Below are 25,886 nucleotides of genomic sequence, written 5' to 3'. Positions count from 1 at the left end.
GCGATACTAGTCTTCGGGTGTACTGTCGAGGTCCACAAGCGTCGTACACATGGGAGCATCTGTGCGTGGTCCGAGCTGGTCGCAAGCTCCATGTGGAGATAGATTCGGCTGCGTGTTGTGAGCATGCCCGTGGATATCCCGCTTACTGTTTCAACACGGCCGAAGGAATGCGATTGAAGGATCAACATCCTGCCAAGCGATGTCCTGGTCTGAATAGAGGCGCAACACTCATTGGTCTGCTCGTAGTTGGTACGTGCGAGAGAGCTACCTGTGCCCGCCGGTGGAACAGCCTCTGCTGGCGCATGTGTAGCATGCTCACTCTCGCAAGTACGTTGGTCACCGCGAGATCCTCGAAGCAGTAGAACTATGTCATCAAGAATCGAATTGACACTTCCAAGGTCGAGCTGGCCAGCAGAGATCGGTCAGCAAAGAGGATTTGCCCACTTCCCAGCGAACATCATCGATGGCCGGATGCTGATTGTGCTGAATAGTCGATCATGGCAGGATCATATCGTACACATGCGCCGGACATTCCATCGAACGATCTGAGGCGGATTTCGAGTAGTCAGGAGATACTCCAGAGAAGGAGCAGATGTCAGAGACAAAGAAACACAGTGTCTGGCCAAGCCCGGAAATAAGTATGACCGGGTCCGGCGCTAGTTCGAGCTTGCACTTTCCTCGACCTCCCTCGCTCGTTGTTTCCCTGGTCATAGACATCAACACGCGCCACTATCCTCTCGATCGCTGTCAGTACCGAGAGAAAGATGTGCTGGTAGACTTTCACAACTCAAGATGCTCTCGCGGGCAACATGGAGCCTGAAAATTACGCAACCTGTGGCATTCATAGCTTGCAACATGGACGAGCACTGGCCACAGCGTGCTCGTCTCGCCGGATCCATTCGAAATCATTACTGGAGACGTCACGTATAGGAGTACACAGCCTCTGGAGAGCTCTGCGAATCGCGTCCCAATACCGCCATATCTCGGCGAGCACGCCCAAAGCAAGTTCTTCTCATGATTTTGCCAGCTCTGATGTCGATCAAGCAGATAGCACGCCCGTGGAGGAACTGCCTGTGCGTAAGGAGTCAACGTTCGACGAAAGCGGCGGAGCTTCACAGAGGACGAAGATAAATTTATAATCAAGCGGCATGGGCCGGGAGTATCATGTAGAGACATTGCCTTTGAGTTATATCGGAGCTGCGATACTGTTGTGAGGCGCAGGCTTACAGTCTTAGCCCCGAGACCCGGAGCGAAGGTGTCCCTCCCGGAGAGCACGCACCCTTTGCGCGCCGCTGGACGCCGGCAGAAGATGACGTTGTTTCGTCACTGAAAGCTGCTGGCAAGACTTTGGGTGAGATTTCCCAAAGTGTAGGTCGATCTTACAGAGCGACCACAGCCAGGTACTTGGAACACATACGGTACCAGGATCAACGCTGGGAAGCTGCTAGGGCACGAATCGGTGTCTCATGGTCGCCTGTAGACATCGCAACAATGATGCGCATGAAGAGCGCTGGCGCCAGTTGGCATGATATCGGTCTCGAGCTACAAAGACTACCGCCGGCGTGTAGAGTGTGTTGGTATCACAGAACTGCAGGCGGACCTAGACGAGCTGCATGGACACCTGAAGAAGACTCAAAGTTGCGGCATTTGCGAGAGGAGCTCAAGCTCGAATACCGGGCCATCCAGCTACAACTTCCACGGAGAACACTCGCCGCCATACTGAATCGCTATGAAGCAATTCGGCCCAGAGCTGGAGGTAAGCAGTGAGGCAGCGTTGACATCGCGACCATCAGAGCAGAGAAGGTACTCGGACGGAAGCCTAGACTCCGCGGCTGTGCACCCAGCTGATGACAGTATCGATAAGCCATGTTCCGCGGCAACGATACTCTCCACGATTTACGCGAGCACCTTGCAACTGGGTGGACCCCGAATTATCTCCCACCCCATGTTGCCACCGTCAGATCAATACCAGCGTGGACGACACCAAGCGCGCCCCAGCCCTTGGCCTCCATACATTTGGGCGCACATCGACATCACGATGCCGTCGTCATTGTGCCACCTGTCTGCGGGCCACATTCAGCTCCATCCATACTTCCAATGTCAGCCCATCCTGACCACCGACCCATGCATCTTTATTCATCAACATGCCGCACCACCTCACTTCTTGCTCGCATACTTCTTCAACTCGTCCAGCCCAATCACATCCAACGCCTTATCATGCGTAGCATTCAGATCCACCTTTGGCGCCGTATCCGGTCCCATCTCTTTCACTGCTTGTCGAAAGTCATACGCGGAGATACATGTTTTCTGCCCGGCTTTGAGACCCTTGTAGTCGTCGTCGCCGTACTCGCATTGAAGAAAGGAGTGGGTTAGAGTCGCGACTATGGTGAGGTGTCGTTTGTCGGAGGGACCGGTGCGGCAGTAGCCGTCCTTATGGAAGCCGGCGTTCTCGGTGTGTTGTTGGAGGGGTTTGCCGTGAACTGTAGTGGGTGGTGTTAGTGGAAAGTAGGGTGTAGTGGTTGATGATGGCAACCATACCGTTCTTTTGGTCCGACATCTTGTATTAGCCGTTGATGAAGACTTCCATGTCGACTTCAATGTAAACAGGAACAACATACAACTGCTTGGCGTGTTGTCTCGATGACGCACGCGGCTGCAGGAACGATTCTGGAACAGGATTCTGGCACATTGCGATGCTTCCAAGGGACGGGACGATTCGCTAAATGCTGATCATAGATAGCATAGCTGTATATGTCGAATCGTCCCCTTCGCCTCGAGTCTGCTCATGGTCTTGATACTTAACCCGCTGTTCGCATGGTCAGATGATCGAGGCGTACAACAGAATACCCCAGGAAGCGGTCTGCCGACCCAGCGATACCATCATAGGGCGCCCAGCACGTTATCAGGGCTTTCTGCACTGGCAGAGAGGAAGTGCACTCTGCGGGCGTCTTTGAGCATGAGGCTAGATACGCTTTGCTAGAGCTGAACAGACGAGGTGTGGTTGGCTCGTATTCCGGAGCAACGGCGATGCAGAACCCGAGCATTCGGCACTTGCCAGCCATCCCCGTCGTGTCTCAACATCCTTGCCGTGTTACCTCCGTGACGGTACCAAATCAAAATATATTGATGTCTTCCTCCGCCACTTCACGTTCTACTACACCCTCTACAAACCCCTCTCAGGGCACGTCACGTGGGTTTCTTTTCATTGACGACACGCGAAAGGATAACGTCCAGCAAAATGTGGATTCAGCCGCGCAGAAGAAGAGCATACGCGCCCAAGCAGCAAAGGCCAGTTCCCAGGCACGTCTCGATACGATCCGGAAACGTGCAGAAGGACGCCCTCGTGCGCAAAAGCCTGGCCAGGGAGTATTTGCAGTCCAATTGGGCCTGAATGAAGACTTGCAGAACTGGAACGAACCACTTACTAAAGTAGCGGTCAAGCAACATGACAATGCCATCGCTAAGTACCAAGCACGGGAAGCTGATGTTGCTGTGCATGCCGACATAATCCTCGGAGGCGCTATACCTGTCGCACAAGCCCACATAGGAATTTTGAGCCAGTTCCTCACTCGCTTCATGATCAGTGCGAACGCCTCGTCAGAACGTCCATGGGTGACCTTGGTCATGGATGGAGCTACCTCTGTAAGGCATTACGGGATGATGTCCCAGGCTTTGCAGGCCAATGCTACGGCCATTTTTGCCAATGATTTGCAGAGATCTGAAGTCCGTACGCATGCTACCAAGATGTACCTAGACACAATCAGGCGGCTGCAATTGTCCTTGAGGAGTCCACGCTGGAACGATCCTATCGTTATGCACACCTGCATGATTGTGACCCTCTTCGAGGTGCGTTGCGTTCTAATGATGTTGTGCATTTTCGTTTGTCTGACATGTCGTCCAGGTTATCCAGTCCAACAATCCCGCCGCCGCGTATCCTCACATCAGAGGTCTTGCTCATCTCATCGAGCAGAAAGGGCCTCATACTTTCGTTTCTGGCCTCGAGCACAGGACATTTCGATACTACCGGATCAATCTTGTGTGTTTTTTCGCCATCGTCTTACTGCTGCACTTCCCTTTCTAACGGTGTCGCAGTTTCTGATGAATCTCCATGACCGTCGGCCCTCGTTCCTGGCGGAGGAGAAATGGAAGACCATACCATTCTCGGAAGATTGCCAGCCCAAGACCATACTGGAAGCACTCGTTGACATCCTAGTGGAAATTCCTGGAGTCCTAGCTGCTATTGAGGCCATGAAGACTGGACAGCTGGGGCACTATGCGTTAGTTCAAAAGGGCCTTGAATTGGCTTACTGGGTGAGACGCCTGGTCTACGATCTCGAGAGTTGGAAGGAGGCCTACATATGGACATATCCGACGATCTGCACCACGCCCCGCCTGCACAGTTTGAGCCTTTTGGAACTATGCACACTCAGCACCGAACTGATTCCATATAAACACAACCTCAGCGAAGCTCTCAATTGCTATGCTGCTGCACATCTAATCCTGGCGCGACTAGCTCACGGGATGGCTGAGAAGAGCTGGCTTGTCGGAACTGTGCTACGCCAACCACATTCCCTTCACGACCTCGTTGCTGCCATCACCATCATCTCGGAGAGACACATCAGTGATGCTAATACAGAAATGGTCAGCATGATGGTCACAGGTTTCAGCCTGAGGGTAGCGCAAAGTACAGAGGAGGTGCAGGATCCGGTCCTCTTCCAGTCTATACAGAAATTGCTTGCTCGCATCAACAGAGAGATGGGCCGCAGATACAATATCAACTACTCTGTACCGAAGGATACCCAGCGCATAGAGGTGTGATGACGCGTTGCTCGACTAAACGGAATCAATTTTATGGACCTCTCAGAGCTGGAGCACCATCATTACAGCTCGGCTGGCTCCCTATAATCAACATCCGGGACGGGAAAAGGAACTACGGTGGCAGGGTCTTCGAAAAGCCTCCCACAGCCTTAACCCGGGTGCCTGTCACTGGATCAAACCGCTCAAACGCGCCGATTGATGCCTGGTAATCTATCCAAAGAAGGCGCTTGGACAACCTCAGCCACGACGTCCCCCTTGTACCCTGAACGCGACGCCACCGGCCTTCACTCGCGGTATGGAAACTGCATTGATGGGGGCCAGATGCAGACACCTATGGCGGGCACATCGGTGACAAAGCGAGCTGTTGGTGGCACACCAGTATTTCCTTGCGCCGACCATGCGTTTCGGTCAAGACCAGTCAACCGTGGGTCAACAAGAGCCGTCTTACACGAGATAGTTTGGACTTTGCCATTGACGACGCGCAACGAGAATCGGCCCGTCGTGTGCCGTTGGGTCTGACAGGGCGAACTGGCAACTTTGATACATTCCGGAAAAATTATACTTCCTCAATGGTCTTGCCGACCAACCCGCACGTCACGATCATCAAGCTCGAAAAAAGCAAATTTCCTCCGATATTCAATCCGCGTCGTGTGGAACCTTGGGCTTCTTAATGGCATCATTGATCAGGTGAGGTCGGCCAGGCGGACCTGCAGCTTTGAGCGCCTAGGAGGCACGAAGTACTATTAATAGCATCCTTCTGTGGGCTCATGCTTCACCTCTACAGGAGTCAGTCTACAGTCATCAGCGAATGCGCCCAACGATACGGCATCCATGGAAGTCTTGCAAGACGAACCGGACTCGCTGCTATTGTGGCGATATGCAAAGTCAGCCGCACATCAACTTTTCAGCAGGAAATATCGCCTCCATATATTGAACACTGGATTCAGGAAGACAAAGTGAGTCACGCCTCTGCTTGTCGCTCCACTGACATGTCATGGCGAGTGATCTGTAAAGATGAAGTCAAGTGGGTGTTCATGATCAGTGTGCTCTTGACCAGGCGTGAGGCTGTCCAAGAGGAGGCCATTGTAGCTGCACAGTCAGCCATGAGCTTTCTCAATGCGATGTCAGAATACGAACAGTGGGTCTTCATGAAGTCCCGACAATTCGAGGGCGGCACGCTCAGAGCAATCGACAACTGCAGTATAGTTGAGCTGGCTTCCAACGATAACATATAAACGCCGCAATTCAGCACTATCTCAACTGCCCATCGTCAACACCAACCATCCAACCATCTCAGAGAACTACCCATCTCATCACCAACACAGCAACCATGCCTACCCAATCCATCCTCCTCTCCCTCCTCTCTCTCACAACCCTCACCACCCTCGCCACCGCCTCCAGCATGAAAGTCCAATACTACACCGACGGCGGCTGCACCTCCTACGCAGTCGAAACCTACCCCTTCGCCAACTGGGACTGCTACAACTACAGCTGGGGCGGCTCCAACAGCGCCAACATCGCCGCTTGCAATCCCGACTATCAGGGTGGCATTTGCTCGTGCACTTTCTTTACGAGCTCGAATTGTGGAGGCCAGGGACATACGGCGGAGTGGAGGTATAGTAATTGTGCGTCGAACTGGGGAGCGGGGTATAAGAGTATGAGTTGTGGGGTTTGGTATCCGGACTCGTAGATGGGTTGCGGAGGTAGAGGGAGGGTATGGCGCAGTGGATGGGGAGGAGGGAAGGGCGAGTCTGGTCAGGACATAGGATGTGGGTTGGACTCAAGCTGATCTCTGTTTAGCAAAGTCGCTCGAGAGGTTGCGAGCATGGAGTATGTTGATCAATCGGTGGTCTCTGACACAGTCAATGTATCTCGCTTCCACGGGGTAATCGATCCGCTCCCTCGATCCACCGACGCCACTGTAATCCTTTTCTACAGCTCCTGACCTAGCTGCTGCCAATCGTGATACCGCACTACCTAAACATCACGATCATGTCCGACGAGGTACTCGGCAACTCGCCATGCCTGACACGGGATGGTTTGGACTTCTTCTCCCTGAAGGAAAGCACGACATCAGAAAGGGCGGCTTGCATGTAACACTTCTCATATTTCGTCTATTTCTACATAGTCCACGTTGCTAATTCGCCAACCTCCACGCCTTAAGCGGTAAACTCTGCAGCTTCATCGCCTTGGGCTTAATGAAGCCGAAGAACGTCACCACGCCAAACACCACACATAGTATGTTGACGATGTAGTATCCATCCCTCTCGATGTTACAAATACCTCCACCGTCAATGCAGCGGTGCTTCTCAACCTCTGCCACGCAGCTGAAAGCTTGAGTGATGAGGTCGCTTTTGAGGTCGGCGGGTGCCTTCTCAGGCGGTATGCAAGTCGCCTTCGTGAACGCATCCACGAAGCGGAGGATAAAGTATCGTGGGAAGGTGCCGCCAAGGTTGGAGACTGTTGCCAGCAAAGTCATGTATGTGCCTCCAATGGCTGGATCCGAGATCTTGGCGTGGAAGGCGGAGATGGCGACGAACATGACCGTGCTCATGAACGTGCTAAAGACATGTTCCACGATGATGACGAGCAAGTATACCGTCGTGGTCCCTTCTGCTGGAAAGAACATGACCACAAGCTGCGCGAAGACTGCGGCCATGAGGCGACCAACGAAAGCCCAGCACCAGACGCGGACGGGAAGGTATTGTTCTGACCACTTCCCTGCGTAGTAGCCCAGGCCGATCTCGAAGGGGAAGTCGATGAGAACAGTGAGCGCTAGATCCTCCTGGCTGAATCCCTTGTCGAGGAGTTTGAGATTCGTTACGGCGTCGTTTGCTTGGAATCCAATCTTCGCAATCAAGTGAATGACGATGAAGACTTGAATATTCTTCAACTTCAAGATCCCGCCCATGAGCTTGTAGACATCCCAGATTCCCTCCTTCTCACGGGTGCGTTCTTCTTTCTTGAGGAGTGCGAGGCCGAGGGTCACAAGGATATAGAACCAGCCCCAGAAGGTGAGGTAGGAGTTGAGGGTGAAGAGACCTTGGTCGAGGGGTGTGGAGCGGAAGTATTTGTTGGCGAAGTCGGGCGAGTTGAGGGCGAGGAAGACGGTGAAGGAGAGGAATTGGCCGCCTGTGAGGCCGACTGTCTGGGCGGTTGAGGCGTAGGAGAGGTTGGATTGGGAGAGGAGAGTCAAGGCCCAGCCTGGAAACCGAAGTCAGTAAAACCTTTAGCATTGGATCGGCCGTCGAACTTACCATCCACAGCGATGTCCTGCGTCGCACACATGAACACCAGCGCAAACCACCATCCGGTAAAGCCCCACACCCCAGCACCATTGTTCTCACCCGCCGTCACCATCATCGCCTCAGCTCTTGTTCCTAACCATAGCATACCGATACCACTCAACAACTGGATTGGCAGAATCCAACTCTTCCGCCTCCCCACCTTCGAACTCCATACAGCATCCACGATCGGACTCCACAGCAGTTTCAACGAGTAGGGATAACTCGCTAAGCTGTACACACCAATCTGACTGTAGCTCAGATGGCTCTTCAGTAAGAATGGTATACTTCCTCCAGCCAGACCCATTGGTATGCCTTGCAGGAAGTATAGCAACACCAGCAGCAGGAAATTCCGTCGATCTTGCACAGGCAATTCAAAGAAACCTTTGCTCTCGCTCTCCTCTCCCTTTGCCGGTGTATCGTCCAGACTGAACGTCTCCCGCCCCATCAACCGTTCCCGTGCATCTGCTGAATCCTCCCCGGGTATGTCCATCGACTCATGCCGCTTTCCTCGCCGATGTTCCAGCATTGTGCCGTTCATATCCACGTCCCCTCGTAACGACGCGTTGGAGTCCTTCGACGATAATGATCCGTTCGCTGTACTTCTCCCACGTACTGATCCTCCTCGCGGATTAGGAGAGCGTGACTTGCTCTTCCTGTGTGGCATTGAGAGAGAGGGGTCTCCCTCGTCGGCGGAGGAGATGTCGCTGTAGGGATCGTCCTCACGTGGTCCGAGATTTGAGAATTCGACTTGATCTTCGAGGCGATCCGCGATTCGTGTAGACGATAGCGGTTGCTCTTGTGCTCGAGCGAGATGTGTTGGAGGGAAGGGTGCAACGGATTGTGAAGTTCCGGCTATGATCAAGGAAAGTCGACGTTGGTGTTGGTCGCCCATGTAGGCATCGTGGTGAGATGCTGTGAGCCTGCCTGCGGGACCTTGTTAACACGTCGTTTAAAGGCCACGCGCTCTAGCCCGGGGATGAGCCGGAGAAGTGGACCCTGAGCCCTGCAGGAACCAGAGCGCTGGGACTGGGGGTCGCGTCGAGAGTGACTTCCTTTCCTTCTTCAGACACACCTGACACCCAGACTTGATTATCACAAGTTACCGCTTATGACCGCAGGCTTATCCTCTCTAAGCACCTGGGGTTACACAGCATGGATGCTCGCATATGCAGACGAGCGCACAGCATGCATTGCAGCTGGTTGCCTCGTGGGGCGGAGCTGATGGCTACGCCTCAGCTTCACTTCGGCCAACAGTGCTTCTTGCACAGTCATGACAGCAGGCTATCGAAGCTTCACTGCTAATGAGTGCTAGGTCCCTTCTGTGCTAGACACCAGGCCAGTCGAGGTATCTGACATAACTCGGTCTTACAATGTCCACTTTGAGTCACGACGGTCCGATATTCGACTCTGGAATCGATGAAGAAGATAATGTGTATCCAATCCTCCCGGATGATGCTATACGACTCATGCGAATCCTTCCCAGCAGTACGCCTGATGACATTCAATGCCGTCTGGAAGTGCACCCAAGCTATTGGAACTGCGACCTACAGTACACTGCTTTATCCTACTGTTGGGGAGATTCTGACATCATGCAAGAGATCATGATAGATTGCAAGGCGTTCGGATCACCTGCAATCTCTGGGACGCGTTGGGTTTGATCATCAAGCAGCATCACTGCCTGAGCGCCGGCCTGTATTGGATCGATGCCATCTGTATCATCCAGGCGAGTGGCGAAGAACGAAACCATCAGGTGTGTCAGATGTGGCGTATCTACTCAAGTGCAAGGGAAGTCTTTGCATGGCTTGGCGCTGAAGATGTGTCTACCAAGGAAGCGTTCAACGCGATTGCTCAGGTTGAGAAATCATGCAGATCTGGGAACATTCACTGCTCTGGCTGGAAGATGGACCATACTCTACCTGGTGCTTCTATTCTCAAGCACATCACTGAGCTACTGAACCGGCCATACTTTGGTCGTACTTGCGTCATACAGGAGTTTGTGCAGGCCCGAAGACTATGGATCATTTGTGGCACGCAGTACTGTAGCGGCGATAGCCTGCTTCATCTCCAAAAAAGTGTGCGCAGGTCTCCAAGCTGGTGAACTACTGAGCCATCGGTGGACACATGGGCCAGAGACAGATACATCTTCAGTGCCGAGCTCTATTGAATAAAGCGATTTCGACGTTGGCGAATTCACTTTTCAGCTACTCGCGGTCCTCATGCTCTGATACACGAGACAGGATCTTTGCTCTCCCGGGCGATCCTGCACTGAGGAGGCTGGACTCATCCATGAAATTCCGGCCAGACTACTCTTTAGATGTCAGCGAACTTGGGCTACTGTTCATCAGGTACTGTGATACCATTCTCACGCCTTATTTCAGTGGAAGCCAGGGCGACCTCGCCACCAGTATTGACTCGACGCCACACCTGAACAGACTCGTCTACTCGCTTGGTGCAGCATTGAATGTGTCAAGCCGCTTCGAGTTCGTGACATTCATGAAGTCCCGTCTGGCCGTCTCGGCAACGAGCGATTATCTCAGCTCTGAGAGTAGAGCCGTCCTTCAGATATCTGGCTTCATCGCTAACCACATTGTCGACAAGTCCGTGGCGCCACCGCCAACGCCAAAGGAATCTAATCCTCGCTATCTCCTGGAACTGAACGAAGTGGCGCCTTGGAGAATGAACGCAGAGGATGATGGAGGACCCACGCCGCTGCTGTCATCCGTTAGCTACCCTCCCGAGTCCGAGACTCATGAAGCCAAGCCATACCTATGCACGCGTCTGATGCACTTGTTGACCATACAGTGCAATCAGAAATTCGCCAATACGTACCACTTAGCGCGCCACGAGAATATCATGCATGAGGGTGTCCCAGCGCAATGTCCTTACTGCAAGATCAGCCCAACGCTGCTCAGTCGGAGCCTACTCGAAAGACATCGATTCGCAATCCATCCGCAAGAGCAAGTGGTCTCGGAGCAATCGTGGAGCTGGCGCTGTGCACATACAGGTTGTTCTTCCCAGTGCGCCAGTCACAACGACCTACTTCAGCATGAGCGGGAAGTACATGGACGCCCGGTCGAGTCTCAAGGACCCCGAAAGGACGTCGCCTTCTCTATCGAACCTCTGCCGACACAGGGTGTAATTGAGACTCACGACGAAGCGTTTGGAAAATTGCAAGCCATTGCGCTACTTGCTGAGGCCGCAGGTACGGATCCTCAGATGAAGGTACTCATAGGCATGGTCGCGCAAGGTACTGCCGATGGAGCACAGGTCGAGCAATTGAAGAGGCGCTTAGAACAAGCAGAGCAAGCAGTGAAGCGTCGAAAATTGAGTGGTGATACTCGGCGAACTGGGTCTGAGCACTCCCAAGTCACTCAACCTTTCGCTCTAGACTTCACGAAGTTGGACTTCCCGGCGGGTTTATATAACTCCGAGACAGAAAATGCGTTGGGCGTTGTCTAAAGAGAGCTTTCATGTGTCCAGTCCAAGTCCAAGCCCGGGGCAAGAGTAAAAGCCAGAGCAAGAGCCATTGTAGACGACTGCAGACGCGTATATCAGCCAATATCGCTACCAAACTACCAGAACTACTCAGACCCCATCACCAAGGCAGCTCACTCCCATCATAATTCCAAAACTTCGCCCCCAATTCCTCCCTCCCCTTCCCGATCACCTCCAAATACCCCTTCACACTCTCCTCAACCGTAATACTCGGAATCGCACGCTTGGCCTGCTCCGCAAACAGCCCTCCTATGTCCGTCTGCACCAATCCAGGGTGGATGATCACAAACCCAATATTAGGATACTCCCCTGACGCTTTACGGAAGAGGTGATTGACTGCCGCCTTACTGACGCCATAAGCCGCAGTCGGCACCCCGAAGGTTGGAGCGAGAGTAGTGGATCCGATCGCTGAGGTTGTGACTGCGAACTTCGCGTCTGGACTCTTCTCGAGGAGGGGAAGGGTTGCTTGGAAGAGGTATAACGGCCCCAACGCATTAACCTCGAAATCCGCCCTTATCGCCTCAGCCGTAACATCACCGACTTTACTAATCCCTTCGTCGCCTATCACGCCCGCGTTCGCAATCACTACATCTAGCTGCTGGATGCCGTGGTCCTTCTGGATGGAAGCGACAGCTTCGGCCGCTGAGATTTGGGGGAGGCGTCGATTTTGACGATGATTAGGTTGGCCCCTTGGGCTTTGGGTAAAAAGTTGAGAGATGTGGCAGTGGCGGCTTTGGTGCCGCGGACACCGGCTATGACGGTGGTGTTGGGGTGCTGGAGGAGGGAGGAGACGAGGCCGCGGCCTATGCCGCGGGTTGTGCCGGACATGAGGAATGTTTTGGTGTTGGTTGGGGGAGACATGGTTTTCGGGATTGCGGTAGTGGGGTTTGGGGGTGGCGCTGTTGTTCTCGTTGAACGATGAGATGATTGTGCAGTAGAAGCTTCAAGGTGCTGTGCTATGCTCCAAACTAGTCTGCTATTCATTGTCATCTCCTCAAAGGCAGCAGCGCCTCAGCCCTATTGTAGACCTATTTCAACGGCGATGACTGATCCCCCAAGCCTGAACCCATCGTGGACCACAATACATCCTGCTTACCATACCTTGAAGGCGCAACTCGAGCGCCGCATATGAAGCAACTACGCCTCGTCGCGACGGCGACAGAAGGGCCTTTGTGCCAAGATGTGGTCGTCGGCGCTAATGGACCAGCTCTTGTCGAAAGCGTTCAGCGGTCAGGGGCATAAAACCATAGTACTTCGGGATCTCGCCATTCTTATCATGTTCTTGGTAATCGTGTCGAAATGATGCCACGAGGCGTCCTGGCGACTGATCATGAATCAGCCTGCAGAGTGCGCGTGGCATCTCGTTGCCTGACGTGGTAGTGCGGCGTGTGGTAAGCGTGTTGTCCTTGTAACACCATCAGCTTCATACTTCTCCGGCATAGTCACACCACTCCGCGAAATGGATTGTTCTTGCTTTGACAGCTCCTTCAATTTCGTGCCTACATAGCGTTGCAGGCTTTCTCTGTTACACAACGAAATGCTGCAGACGTTGCCGCCCAGCTATATCCGAGCTCCATGCTCTTGTCTCAGCACTTGCTGTGCATGCCCAGTCCAGAACTCCCCAACACCGTATGCTCGCTGTGCATGCCTTTTGCCGGCCGCTCGAATGCTCGCTAGTATCGATCGCGCATTATGGAAATGTGTTTCGCATCTTGCTTAGCCCATTGGACTCCATGGCATTGGCACCATGATGCGGCTCTTCATGGTCTGAATGAGAGGGACCGTCTTGTGGACCGTCTCGCCCCAGCCTGGGATGCTCCAGCTCTGCTCGCGACGAGCGCGGCGCTCTTCGAGGTCAGCGAATTGCCAGAGGTGGTGGACTTCGTTGAGTGCGCCGATTTGCACGAACCAAGCTGTATGCACGTCAGTATTCTGCCCGCAACTTTCACCTTTTGATGCACGTACCTCCTACGCCCTCCATAACCTCTCGCCTCGCTGCCAGACCCTTTTGCCAATGCGTCTCCCATTCGAGCAAGTTGCCTGGGTGCAGGGTGTACGATCTCAGTTCGAAGACACCACCTAGCTGGCGTGGTGGTGATGTTGGCCAGAAACGGAACTCTTGCATCAATGAAGTCTTCTTAGACGTGATCAAAGTCTTGAGCTTCGCGTCGAAGGCAGGGAAGTCCTTGTGGTTCTGGATGGCGTGGAGCGAGGCGTGGTAGCCGGAGTACCGTTGGTATTCCCAGATGTGGACTGCGTCGTGTTAGCGGAGGGTATCGACAAAATAGCTGGGTGAGCTCACCAAATGTATCGCACTCGCCGACCTCTGTCCGCCAGCTACCGACCAAGTGTACCTTGTTCTCCGGCATACTCGCCATCTTCGGGTACCACTGGCCCACCAGCTCGACATACTCATCGACCTTGTCCGGCTTCACCTCGTGGAAGACAATGCTGTGGACATACTTGCCTCTCGCCAAGACCTGAGAGAAGGACCTCTCAATCTCGCGATCCATCTCTCGACCCTCCTCGGTGCCGTAGATGAGACTCGACAATCGGCCGGTCTTCTTCTTGACGCCATCGGCATCTTGTTCGCGAGCAGCTTCGCCTGTAGAGGGTTGCAGTGAGCCTACGGCCTCGCCGAGCACTTGATGAGTAGAAGCAAATGTGTTAGGAGAAGACTTAGCACTGGCAATGGACTCAGACGCACGCTCTTGCTCTTTGCGCTTCCGGTTGGCTTCGGCTAGGTTGTCGCGGAACGCTTTCTGTTTCTGGTCGAAGATGTGGCCCTGATCAGGCTCGATGTCGGAGATGGCGGGAGCTTTGTGCTTGCTCTTGTCCTTGTCCCATTGAGCTGCTGAGCTGGCGAAAGGGCGGGCGAGGGAGGCGGACGTCGACGGGGTGGTGGTGTTGATGGCGGTGGTAAGGCGGGGTATCACGCGTCGCGAGTACATGGCTGCGGATTGCCAGTGTCTCTACCTAGGTAGTGATGATGGTTTTTCTTGCTGGCCCAACGGAGGCCGTGCTGTGGACGCGGTGTTTGCTGGTAACACGCTCACGTCGTACTGCTGAGTGCGGTCATGCAGTGAAAGGTGACGTGTGATAGGTTGCGTATGATGTGAGCTTCCCTCTGAGCTCTGCGCTGCGTCTGTTCCACCCTTGCCAGTTGTGCTTGCTCGTGATGGCTTCTCCTCACACACGTGCAGCAAGTGTCAAGCTATCTGGCCGTAAAAGGAGAGGTGCAATGTGACAGCTTGCTGAGGTACGCGCTAGACCCCGCATGTGTGACGGCACGTGACTATATAATTGTGGAGAATGCTGGTCGTTCTTGCTTGTGAAAGACATTGCCCCGGCATACATGTAGACATTCGACAACATCAACATTGCCGTCTCTCTTTGCATGATGCACCACCGTCCCTCACCATCGCTTTCAGCCTGTCCAGACCATGCCCCTTGTTTGATGGCCCGTCTAACGCCCGAGTTCTCCCGGGCCTCTAGCAATCAAGAGCGAGAAGGTGCTATCGGCGACGTGGATGCCTCGTCCATTTCAGGTTCATTCACTTCGTCTGAAAGATCCTGTTTATGGCGTACGCTAGCCCGGTAAGGTATGTATCAACGATAGCAGCAAATGGCACTGCACGGGTGTCTCATCAGTCACTGCCATCCCACCGAAGCTCTCGACGATGTTCATGGTCATGCACATGAAGGGGAGCATGGCATCCGACTTCTTTCGACTGTGCACCGTGCACAAACTTCCAGGTACCTCGCAGGCCCTGTCGTGGGAAAGCCTTACTCTGCAGATCAGTCATCATGAGCCTGTTGTCACCCACGCAGTGATTGCATTGGCGGCGATACATCGCTCTCAAGCGCCGCCAAGATGTGCTTCCGACTCACCAGGGACGACGCCACCTGCAGATCTAGTGTCAGAGCAGGTTGACTTCGCCCTCGACCAATACAGAAAAGCCGTCTCACATCTTCGCTCCTACATAGCGGCACTCTCAGAGCCCACCAATGCTCAGGTTGAAGTTGTCCTCCTTCTCACGCTGCTCTTCTTCTGCTTTGACGTCCTACGGGCAGAAGACGAGAGTGCTGGAGCGCATCTATACACTGGCTTGAAGGTTCTGTGTGAACGCCTGCAATGCATCGCCATCCGAGAAGGTGGCGATAGTCAGAGACATGTGCTGGATCTGCGGACTCTCCCTCACACCAATCTGGACCTGCTGGCGCAGACCTTCGTCCGCTTGGATGCCGATCTGACGCTCCATACTGGCCAGGATCATGCTCTGTTACTCCCGGGATGCGATGTGCCTATTCCGAAGTTGTTTTCGTCCATTGATGAAGCCACGGTCCACCTCGATGCGCTCGGTGGCGAGCTCATGGAGATCCTTTTCGCCATCACAAATGTCGGCCGGCCTGTGTTGGCAGAGGAATACGATACTTCTGCGACGGACGAAGACACTGTGGAATGCTACCTGAACGCCATGACAAGAAGACTCGCACTCCCTAATGACCTCTCAACACAAATCCATCTCTTCAAACCAGATTGCCAGAAGTGGATGTCAGCCTACGCACAACTGCGTCAAAAGAAAGAAGACGAGCCTGCCCACATTTTAGCCAGCATCAACTTCTTCCTAATCTGGTTCACAATCACCAACCTCCAGATCGCTTCCGAGATGGGCTACGACTCACACCACGCCCAGCTCATCCACATGGTAGACTTCTGCGAGCGTTATCTTAGCCTCGGAAAGCCTCGCGGCAGAGCTGACTGCCACACTACCCGACCTGCCTTTACAACAGGTACACACATCCTGGCAGTCCTGTTTGAAGTCGCTTCCAAGTGCCGCGATTCTAACATTCGACAACGATGTGTCAGTCTCTGTAGGACCACGAACATGGCCGGGGTCTTCGACGGTGAATTTATCGCTTCCCTGCTCGGGCACCAAATCTGCCTGGAGGAGACGAGAGCGAGGCCTATCACCGGTGATTGGACGACCCGCCGACATCCCGGAAGAGGCCCGACTACTGGACAGCGACCTATGTCTGGACCCGGGGAATGGCATCAACATGAGCAATATCTGCAAACAAGGTCGTGGAAGGCGTGTATATGCTACATAAGCCGACATCGCCACGGGACGGTTAAGGTGCGACTGGAGTGAGTTCACCGTCCATCGACAGAGGTTTGGGCCACCGTGTTCTGCGTCCCCACCACTCACAGGCCCGTCTTCTAGTTCGCCCTCTGCGATCTTGACACCAGGCTCTAAGTCGATGGAGTCATTTGATATTGGCGAGCAAGCTTGGCTCCCTTTTGAGTTGGAGGGTCTGTGGCCATTATTAGATCTGGATATGGCGATGTTAGGGCGGGTCTCTCAAATATAGCGCCAAGTCAGAGATACACGCAGCTCCTGGAGTACGGAACACGAATTGACGAATACACATGAGCGACATGAATGATATAGACAAGAAGATACTGCGCTACCATAGAAGCAATGCTTTCGTATTCATATCTGACATTATTACACCCAACTTCATTATGCATTAATGCATTTCCCATGTCATGATATCCCTCTTGTATGCATATGCGACCCACGCTGCCTGGTAATCATCTATATGCTGTCATGTCCCTCTTGGGTATCACTCGAAGTAGGTAAACGAACGTCGCTTGCTTTGTATCCCCATACACGCTCTGTCTCTCTCCTGGCCTCGCCTAAAGAGCGACAAACGCCATCAAGCACATCAAAAGTGCCATAAGCATACTCGACACGCCAGATCCCGAAGCCGCGCCAGTCTGTATGGGCACCGCCGCACTACCATTGACCATGCTGTAGAATAGCGTGACATACGCCGTGGCCCGTCCATCAGGCCCGGTCGTCACAGCTGTCCCTGTTGTCGTCGATGCTGTGCCGGTGGTCTGATCAGAAGACAATGAGCTTCCTCCTCCCCCATCAGAACCAGCTGGCAGTACGGTAGTCCCAGTAGTAACTCTAGTCGACCCAGAACTGACAATGGTCCGTGTTATTCCTCCAGGGGCACCAGCAAGGTCAGTCGAAATGATAGTCGTACCGCCTTCGATGAAGGTGGAGGTATATACGCTTGTCTCTCCGGCTCCACCGGCACTTCCTCCAGCGACGGGTTGCGTCCGAGTTACGACAACAGCGCTACCGTCAGAAGAGATGGTTTCGGTGATGATGACGCCGCCGCCGCCGCTCGGCGCATTGGTCTGACCATCTGGGGCTTGCGATCCGATCTGGGTGACTGGTGACGCTTCAGATCCCGTGTTGCCGGATTGACCAGGTGGGATCACGATGACTTGGGTGCTACCTTTGTTTGGAGGAGAGGTTCCTGCTTGTCCTCCTCCTCCGGTCGTCTGACTGGGCGCGGTAGGTTGGTTCGCTGAAGTGGGCGTAGGCTGCTGAGGAGCGGGCGATTCTGGCGAGGCAGGCTGCGTGATCGTGACTGCTGGTTGCGTGATGGTAGGGCCGGCGATAGTAGTGGGTGCCTCTGCTGGTGCTGGAGAGTCAGTTCCTTGAACCTGAGATTGAGCAGCATCACTCGTGAGATCTCTCCTGAGATTCGGAGTTCCTGGCCACGTATACGATGCTGCGTCGGCACGCTTCTCGAGCCCTCGGCGGGCAAGCTTTGGTCGGAGCATACGTGCTTGGCCTTCGTTGCCCGCATTTGGGAAGATCGCAGTTTGACAGTTGCCAAAGGGATCATTTGGTCGGAAGTATGCTGGAAGCTGAGGCAAGATGTATTCCGTTGCCACAGCGTAGCTTCCATTGGCGTAGGTCCCTGTGGGTGCCAATGTGATCACGTCGTCTGTGTAGACGAGAGATCTTGTGTTGCTGGCTACCGTTGATGTGACGCATTGTGGATTCCCCCCTGCGCACGAGGGAAGGTTGTATCCTGTCGCGATCATGCCAAGATTGAGGTTCCAGCCAGAAGACCCATCTTGCAATCTATTTGAGGTTAGTCATTGAGTATTCCGAAAGATGAGAGCCATAGTTACTCACACAGAGGTAGTCTCCCCATTGGGTAGAACCAATGGCCCAACCATGATGTTGCAGTCGCAGTCCAGGTAATTGCTAGGGCATGGAGGTCGCGCACAGCTCACCAGGCTTCGAGTGTAGAACGACGTGAACGCCGCAGAATTACAGATCGTCGTAATGCACGTCTGGCTAGCGACCGTGTTTCGGAATGTGAGACTGGTCGAAAGTATAGGCGAATCTGGGAGCAGATCCCAATGGACAGCCGCAGGAAGATCGAAGTCAATATAGCAGTCGTCGCCCCCACATGCGTCGTTGTTTTCCGGAAAGAAGCCCGTTCCATTGCACGTGCTCGCAGGCGGAGGTGGCGCTACCGTTATGGTGGAAGGCGGTGCAGTCATTGTGACATAGACCGTGGTAGGGAAGAAGGCTGTGAATTCTACAGTTTCCTCAGGCGGCACTTCAACAACCGTGGTCCCGGGGACCTGGACGGTCTGGCCGGGAATTTGGATGGTTTGTCCTGGCAGAGTGGTGGTATCGACCATCGTTACAAGAGAGGTGGTGCCATCTTCTCTAACAGTCGAGATCCTTGTAACCTCAACTGTCTCCGCTGGCGGGATAATGGTCCGAGTGAGCTCTTGGGTGTACGTCAAGACTTCAGTGGTTCCATTCGCTGTGATGGTCGAGAATTGCAAGACTGTCGTAGGTATAGGCACCTCCGTTGTCACCCGGCTAGTCTCTACCCGCGTTGTAGTCTCGGTGATTGTGAACTTTGGTACATAAGTTGTCCCTGATTCCGTGACGGTCTTGGACGAGACATAGATTGTTGGAATGGGCACATATTCCGTATCATATTCTGTTGTAGGAACTGCGACGGTCGTTGGCACCGGTATCGTATACTTCTTTGTCGTGGGAACTGTAATGGTATTGTTCGAAGTAATGACGATAGTGTCTGTGACTGTGTCCGTCTTGTAGATGGTCGTGCTCTTGGTATCTGTAACTTCGGTGGAGTACGTTGTCTTCTCTGTCAAAGTTGAAGCGGGCAAGGTCTCAGTCGTCGTATCGGTTATGTATGAGGTGTACTAGTGCCTAGTCAGAGACGAGGTCATGAGGAAGAAGCGGTCCAACACAAGAAGCCTGAATCAAACCTGCCTGAGCATAGACATGACCTTGTTTGATGCTACGCGCTGAGAGCAATTATGCAGAGTTTGACGACGTACCTTCTTCGTCTCACCGGGCTTTGTGTATGTGGAAGTGACCGTTATAGTTTTGACCTTCGTGGGCTTGTAAACGATCGGTGTTGTGCATACTGACTGGTATGTTGTCGTATAGTATGTCACGACGGGCGTGGTTGTCTCATACGTGCTGTACTCCGTGCAACCTCCGTATCCACACTCCTCTGCGCTGCTTTGCAGTGTGGCCGTAAGGAGGATAGCAACTGTGGAGACCTTCATGATGGCTACAGGAAATCGATCGCGGCCTGGCGCAGGACTGCATTGGAAATCATCAGCACAATTATTGCAGGGTATGCACGATCAACTTACATCTGTTCCTCCCCAGCCTAGGTATGACGCGCAGGAGACCCGACAGGTGATTGTAGCACAGCGAGCATCAACCCGTGAACAATCAAGAGCAGGGGACAGACCGGTCCTTATTGCCGAGACATAAGGGCGCAAAGAAGACGAACAAGCTCGAGCCTCGTGTGTGAGTGCTTTCCCTTGAGATGCAGCGCCCAACGCCGTCACGACTTGGAGAAAGGCTGGGGCCGATGTGCTCGCTGGCCAGCCAGGTCATTGCGGAAAGCAAGGTTGAACATCGAAGGTTGACCTCGTTGCATTCGGAGAGATGAGGTTACGCTGAGTCGTAAGCCCTCCCAGAGTGCTGAGGGCAATGCATGTGCACGGCGCAGTGCATGCGCAGATCGTCCGAGCATAGCAGGCCGGAGACCAGGCAATCAGCTATTGGCCGGATCGGGTCGTTGTAGCTCCATCGATAACATGTGAGTGGTGTAGTGCGTTCGTCAGAGGCGGTCGCATGGCATCGAGGCACAAGTTCTTGCCAAGCTATGTGTTGTTCTTCAGGCCTGGATCCAATCAGCATGACGGGCTCAACTCGATGTGCCGTGCTTGCAGAGGGCTTGGGCTATCTTGAGCATGATCTGCCATATCGGTATGGCAAGATGTGGCTAGCGAGCAAGCTCGACATGCAGTGGCTGCCAGGTTTGGTCGTTTAGATCTGCAGTGACAGTCAAGTCATCCCGCACTCGAAAGCTTCCGAATCCTCTGAGGCTCGACTGTCGATTGGACCCCTCCTTGTGATACCTTGGAGATGTATATTCATATAGGCGTGCCACAATGCTGATAGTTGTCTTTGCTGCTTGTAGATACCTCTGGAACTTTTTGGATCAGTTTCCGACGCTGAGTGACGATGGTACGAAAGGTCGATACAGGCAAGAGCTGAGGTTGAGGTGCAATTCAGCCCCAGCGCGGGACGATTCACCTGCATGAGCCGGCCGAGGACGTCCCGACAGCACATGGTTAGCGCAAACTTTCATGCAGGCAACGCAAGCGACCGAGCCACCACCACTGCATGCATGCACGTTTGGAACAACAAAACGAACGAGCATCGACCCCGCCACACCATCATGAGGCCCTGCTTGATTAGGACCTGTCACAGAGCCGCATGGCGAGAATCGAGCCGCGCCTGTGATCCCGTGCAGTTTGCCACTGCGGCTCTGGCTGGCCGGTGGTGTAGGACCCAAGTGAGCTCCAAGCCTGGGGCTCCAGAACATCGTTTTGGCCAGGCTGGGGGTTCTGCCTTCCTTTGGGCGATGATTGACAAGCCCGGATGCCAGCATCAAGACAGACTTGTCAAAGCGTTTCAAGCCCGTTCGTGAAACCTTCTGGAACTCCTGAGAGCCACTGAAGCCGCAGTGCAGTCGCGCACGATCTTTCGATATGTCGGCCAGTGTATACAGCATCAGCCCAAGCACCAACTTCAAGGGCAACGATGGCAACTGGTCCACCTTCACAATACAGGTTGGAACACCACCTACGTTCCTAGAAGTGTTACCTGCCACCTCTGGACGGTCAATATGGGTCGTTCACCCACAAGGTTGCGAGTTTTCGGACCAGCCAGATGGCTGTCAGGACGCAAGAGGAGGCATTTTCAGTCCGGTCGCGGAGGTGTCAAGCACCTGGAGCAACATTGGCGATGCGAACCAGTTTTACGACCTTAACTTTGGCCCAGAAGAGCCACTCAACAGCGCCTTACCAACCAACAGCACATATGCAGGTGCATCAGTCCTTGGAACCGACCTTGTGACATTTGGGTCAGACGGCGGTTCAGATGCTCCAGAACTGAGGCTACAGTTTGTCGCAGCATACGCAGAGCGCGTCCCATACCTAGGAGTCCTTGGTCTGTCAGCATTCAACGAGACCCCGATCAACCGCAACGAGCCCTACAGCAGCCCCCTCGGTGCCTGGAACAGTACGGACAGAGTCTCAAGCGCCTATTATGGCTATACTGCTGGTGCACATTACCGCACCGAAGACGACAGGCTTGGTAGTCTGGTCTTTGGAGGGTACGATGCTTCACGGAGAGACCTCGGTCGAGTTGTGACGGTCCCTTTCGGCGCAGCAAATACAAATCGAAGCCTTGCGCTCACTGTGCAAGGCATCACGCTCACGGATATTTCGCAAGCGCAAGCCATAGATATGCAGCCACTAGCGAATGTGCTGATTGACTCAGTGGTACCAGAGATCTGGCTTCCGGAAACGATATGCAACAGTTTCGAGACAGCGTTCGGGCTTGTGTGGAACAGCACCGCCAGGATGTATCTTGTGAGCGACGATCAGCACAATCGTCTCACTACACGCAATGCATCTGTTACATTCTCATTAGCCAGGAACTCAACGGCCAATAGCACGGCGATAACATTACCATACGCAGCACTTGCGCCCTTCGCTGGCTACCCATTGCTTGAGCCCGTAACCAACGACGCGACACTGCAACTCAGGTACTTCCCACTCAAACGAGCGGAATCCACCAATCAATATTACCTAGGGCGCACCTTCTTGCAAGAAGCGTGAGTACACTGCCATTCATGTGGCGCAAGTTTCTGACTTTTGCGCAGGTATCTTGCCGTCGATTATGACAGGGAAGAGTTCTATGTCTCCCCAGCGAAGTTCGGTTCTGGCGAACCAAGCTTGCAACAAGTGTACTCCCCGGGGCGTGACAATGGTCCCTCCGGCTTGCGCGGTGGTGCTATCGCGGGAATCGTTGTTGGAGCTTTGGCGGCGCTTGCACTTGCCGGTGCTCTGGGGTGGTGGTTCGGCTTCAAGAAGCACAGGCAGGAGAGGCGACGTCGAAAGTCCAAGTCCTACGGCGGCACATCCAGCATTGGCGGCACAACCATCGAAGCCTGGCAAGAAGGAATACCGCCTGGCCATGTTGAGCACTACAAACCAGCAATGTCGGAAGTCGGAAGTGATCAAGACCAGCTCAAGCAAGAGCTCGATGCGACCGCTACTGCCCGCGGTTCAGCTGCATTCCATCGACACGAACTTTCGGCAGGCACGATACGCAGAGTCAGCGATCAGTCGAGAGCCAGCATATCGCCTTTGGAAAACAGGAGGAGCCACTACCGATCCGGATCGTACGGCGTGCCATTGCCACCAAGCGCGGATCAGTTGGGAGCGCCTTCACCACCATTGCCGGGCTCAGAGCATCCATCGCCGCCACTGTCGAGCGGGACTAGCTGGTTTGGAGGACCTGTTGAACTACATGGCTTCTCCAGAGGTAGTCCGGCATCACCTTCTACGCCGGCTATAGAGGAGGTGCCACCAATCCAGGAAGGCTCTCAGCCTGCTGATCGCAACACTTTGAATCATCTTGAGGGCTCGAATGCATAGATTGCCCTGGTAATTCTTCCGACGCGTTCAGTTCTTGTTGTAGGGCTGTGTTCGCGATCAGCGTTCCTCTGTACGACACATCCAGAATTTCTCAGACTGCGACCTCCATACTTGCATCTTCCATCAACAACACAACATCAGAAGATCTCCGAACACGTACTGCCGCGTCGTGGACCAGGGATCGTCCATATGTTGTTGATTCTTTGGTTCGAACTGATCCCTCGTCAGGTGGTATACGGTCGCATCGAGGAGGCGATCACCCGACCGTCTCCTTTACAGCCAAGAGACACACCATTTCATCTCGTGTTCAATACAATATCATCAAGACGCTGCCAATGATTCGCAGACGAGATCAGAAGATGACGAGGAAGAATCATGCTTCAGAAGCCAATTGCGACGCGTCGTCACCCTGGGTCTTGGCTCCGGCCGCAGGAAGGCCCTTCCCACAGCGGTTCCTGACGATCTCCTTGGTGCTGCGCCCACCTTGACCGAACCTCCTGTTCGGCATCACTGGTGCTGTTCTTTCGATCCTCGACAGCAATGTGAGATTCGCTTGCACAGCCGTCATTGCTCGTACACTGCGCCATACCGGCCCATCCATTCGTTATGACATGATCGCATTCATGTACGCCACGAGCATACCATTCACTCATTTGTTTCTGTTCTTGTTTCTGCTTGTATCGAATGCCTCGAGCCTGGGAATCGACTTCACAGTCCCTGCTGGAGGAGCGACATGGCCGGCTGGCCCTATTACTGTAAAATGGCAGGATGCGGGAGGATACCCTGACGAGAGCGATCTGGTGGCATATACGTTGGAGTTGGTGGTGGGAGGGAATTCGCTAAGCAATTCGGAAGTGATACAAACGATTGGGAAACCCAATGGCACGGTTACCGATGGATCAGTCCAGGACGAGATCGCTGCGGATATATCGCAAAGCATACAAAATGGGTTCTACCTCAAGATGACTTCGAACACCACGACGGGAGATCAGGTCATCAACTACTCGCAGAGGTTCACGTTGATCAACATGAATGGCACTACGGAGTCGACATATCTAGAGGGTGCCAATGAAGCTTCTGGCGATTTTTCAAACGTACCCGAAGCACAGTACAACGTCGTCCAGTCGCCTGTGTCCACGATTACCCCATCTGCAACATCGGCGTCGACGCCCACAGTAACAGCGACAGCGCCTCCAATAGTACCCGCGGGCCAAAGCGAAGACGACCGCCCCGGCATGTCGAATGGAGAAATGGCGGGACTAGTCACAGGCGGAGTACTTGCACTTATCGGCTTCGTCTCCCTCTTCATATGGATCGCATTCTTCTGGCGGCGGATGAGACGAACGCAGGACGAACGCAGGCACGATCAAGAGGCAGAGGAAGCGATTGTACACAAACACATAACGCCAACATTTATCGGCCACAAAGCCGAGTTGGCCGCACATCGAACCTCCGGTCTGCATTCCACACAGACACGGGAGCTCAGCCCGCAAACTGAGCGCTTCGAGATGAATGGTCTGGACAAGATCGCGGAGGTACCGGCTTCATCCATTGTTCATGAACTCGAGGGTAATTGGACAGGGTGGGAGGCCAGCTCTGGGCGGAAGAGTAAAGCGTACGATCCGACGCTGTAGTATAATTGTATACACATGACATGAGAAATGCGTTCTGATACCCAGCCGTAAAAGGCGCTTGAGAGCAGCACTCTCATCCCCAACGCTGCGAGACACCCTCTTCGAAATCGATTGTTCGTGTCGACATGGATATTGGCAGCTTACAGCTAATCTCGTGGCATCACCGCCGAAAAGCTTGGAAGTACAAATAAGGTGAATGCACCTGGCATCCCTGTCGACATATTCTATGTCTGTTTCCGAAATGCAGCCGGCATTCATGGACGACTTCATCTTTCGAACGACAGACGCGATGCTGCGAAGCAAGTGAAAATAATATGAACGCACGACCGACCGATGTGTATCATGAGATACTATCCGCCAGTCCTCATAGCATTCAATCATCAAGCTCGAAAGTTCATGATCGAAAGTCCGTGACTGCTAAACGATATCGTTGCTAGTCCAGAAGAAGTCCAAGTCCAGCCTCTGCACTTCCAAGCTAGGCCAATAACAGCGAGATGAAGAGAGGCCATGGTGTTGACTTGGAAGGAAGGTCTGCCCAGAGAATGGATACTAAAGAGGCGGCTGAGGTAATTTCTCAAGTGTTGCAGTGCAATACACTTGTAGGCATCCAGAAGGAAGCCATATCGATCCACCCGCGTTGTGGTACAGTCTGGGCTCGATCGCAGCAGTTCTCGGTGCCGGGGCGATTCTATGGTAACGTCGTGCGTCTGGATGCCGTGAAGAGGTACTTATCGTTGGATCACTCGCTGCACATTCTAC

General features: G+C 53.7%; 12 protein-coding genes across 12 annotated transcripts; 7 read left to right on the top strand and 5 right to left on the bottom strand.

The window, feature by feature from the left end:
- Nucleotides 1-2,157: 2,157 nt before the first annotated feature.
- On the bottom strand, nucleotides 2,158-2,557 carry CLAFUR5_14436 (uncharacterized protein; the record flags this gene model as incomplete). Its single annotated transcript, XM_047913584.1, has 2 exons — nucleotides 2,158-2,480; nucleotides 2,539-2,557. The coding sequence occupies 2 exons, from the start codon at nucleotides 2,555-2,557 to the stop codon at nucleotides 2,158-2,160; spliced, it is 342 nt and encodes a 113-aa protein (XP_047769629.1).
- A 1,019-nt stretch (nucleotides 2,558-3,576) lies between these two features.
- Nucleotides 3,577-4,818, top strand: CLAFUR5_14435 (uncharacterized protein; the record flags this gene model as incomplete). Its single annotated transcript, XM_047913583.1, has 3 exons — nucleotides 3,577-3,846; nucleotides 3,902-4,036; nucleotides 4,093-4,818. The coding sequence occupies 3 exons, from the start codon at nucleotides 3,577-3,579 to the stop codon at nucleotides 4,816-4,818; spliced, it is 1,131 nt and encodes a 376-aa protein (XP_047769671.1).
- A 989-nt stretch (nucleotides 4,819-5,807) lies between these two features.
- Nucleotides 5,808-6,053, top strand: CLAFUR5_14434 (uncharacterized protein; the record flags this gene model as incomplete). Its single annotated transcript, XM_047913582.1, has 1 exon — nucleotides 5,808-6,053. The coding sequence occupies one exon, from the start codon at nucleotides 5,808-5,810 to the stop codon at nucleotides 6,051-6,053; it is 246 nt and encodes an 81-aa protein (XP_047769739.1).
- A 95-nt stretch (nucleotides 6,054-6,148) lies between these two features.
- CLAFUR5_14433 (uncharacterized protein) lies at nucleotides 6,149-6,768 on the top strand (the record flags this gene model as incomplete). The annotated part of the gene is made up of 3 exons (XM_047913581.1): nucleotides 6,149-6,432; nucleotides 6,619-6,703; nucleotides 6,757-6,768. 3 exons carry the CDS (start codon nucleotides 6,149-6,151, stop codon nucleotides 6,766-6,768), a joined length of 381 nt encoding a protein of 126 aa, XP_047769750.1.
- A 187-nt stretch (nucleotides 6,769-6,955) lies between these two features.
- Nucleotides 6,956-8,997, bottom strand: CLAFUR5_14432 (uncharacterized protein; the record flags this gene model as incomplete). Its single annotated transcript, XM_047913580.1, has 2 exons — nucleotides 6,956-8,022; nucleotides 8,076-8,997. 2 exons carry the CDS (start codon nucleotides 8,995-8,997, stop codon nucleotides 6,956-6,958), a joined length of 1,989 nt encoding a protein of 662 aa, XP_047769749.1.
- Nucleotides 8,998-10,391: 1,394 nt separating this feature from the next.
- Nucleotides 10,392-11,564, top strand: CLAFUR5_14431 (uncharacterized protein; the record flags this gene model as incomplete). Its single annotated transcript, XM_047913579.1, has 1 exon — nucleotides 10,392-11,564. The coding sequence occupies one exon, from the start codon at nucleotides 10,392-10,394 to the stop codon at nucleotides 11,562-11,564; it is 1,173 nt and encodes a 390-aa protein (XP_047769753.1).
- Nucleotides 11,565-11,700: 136 nt separating this feature from the next.
- CLAFUR5_20383 (Norsolorinic acid ketoreductase) lies at nucleotides 11,701-12,461 on the bottom strand (the record flags this gene model as incomplete). Its single annotated transcript, XM_059463219.1, has 2 exons — nucleotides 11,701-12,216; nucleotides 12,273-12,461. 2 exons carry the CDS (start codon nucleotides 12,459-12,461, stop codon nucleotides 11,701-11,703), a joined length of 705 nt encoding a protein of 234 aa, XP_059319203.1.
- Nucleotides 12,462-13,316: 855 nt separating this feature from the next.
- Nucleotides 13,317-14,551, bottom strand: CLAFUR5_14430 (uncharacterized protein; the record flags this gene model as incomplete). Its single annotated transcript, XM_047913578.1, has 3 exons — nucleotides 13,317-13,513; nucleotides 13,566-13,853; nucleotides 13,903-14,551. 3 exons carry the CDS (start codon nucleotides 14,549-14,551, stop codon nucleotides 13,317-13,319), a joined length of 1,134 nt encoding a protein of 377 aa, XP_047769638.1.
- Nucleotides 14,552-15,280: 729 nt separating this feature from the next.
- CLAFUR5_14429 (uncharacterized protein) lies at nucleotides 15,281-16,712 on the top strand (the record flags this gene model as incomplete). The annotated part of the gene is made up of 2 exons (XM_047913577.1): nucleotides 15,281-16,394; nucleotides 16,480-16,712. 2 exons carry the CDS (start codon nucleotides 15,281-15,283, stop codon nucleotides 16,710-16,712), a joined length of 1,347 nt encoding a protein of 448 aa, XP_047769486.1.
- Nucleotides 16,713-17,301: 589 nt separating this feature from the next.
- CLAFUR5_14428 (uncharacterized protein) lies at nucleotides 17,302-20,034 on the bottom strand (the record flags this gene model as incomplete). Its single annotated transcript, XM_047913576.1, has 3 exons — nucleotides 17,302-18,553; nucleotides 18,608-19,662; nucleotides 19,801-20,034. 3 exons carry the CDS (start codon nucleotides 20,032-20,034, stop codon nucleotides 17,302-17,304), a joined length of 2,541 nt encoding a protein of 846 aa, XP_047769490.1.
- Nucleotides 20,035-21,537: 1,503 nt separating this feature from the next.
- Nucleotides 21,538-23,493, top strand: CLAFUR5_14427 (uncharacterized protein; the record flags this gene model as incomplete). The annotated part of the gene is made up of 2 exons (XM_047913575.1): nucleotides 21,538-22,667; nucleotides 22,716-23,493. The coding sequence occupies 2 exons, from the start codon at nucleotides 21,538-21,540 to the stop codon at nucleotides 23,491-23,493; spliced, it is 1,908 nt and encodes a 635-aa protein (XP_047769329.1).
- A 611-nt stretch (nucleotides 23,494-24,104) lies between these two features.
- Nucleotides 24,105-25,127, top strand: CLAFUR5_14426 (uncharacterized protein; the record flags this gene model as incomplete). The annotated part of the gene is made up of 1 exon (XM_047913574.1): nucleotides 24,105-25,127. The coding sequence occupies one exon, from the start codon at nucleotides 24,105-24,107 to the stop codon at nucleotides 25,125-25,127; it is 1,023 nt and encodes a 340-aa protein (XP_047769330.1).
- Nucleotides 25,128-25,886: the final 759 nt, after the last annotated feature.

This window comes from Fulvia fulva, chromosome 13 (assembly GCF_020509005.1).
Source record: "Fulvia fulva chromosome 13, complete sequence".
In the NCBI taxonomy this organism is placed as follows: Eukaryota; Fungi; Ascomycota; class Dothideomycetes; order Mycosphaerellales; family Mycosphaerellaceae; genus Fulvia; species Fulvia fulva.
This window is presented reverse-complemented; position numbering and strand designations above follow the sequence as displayed.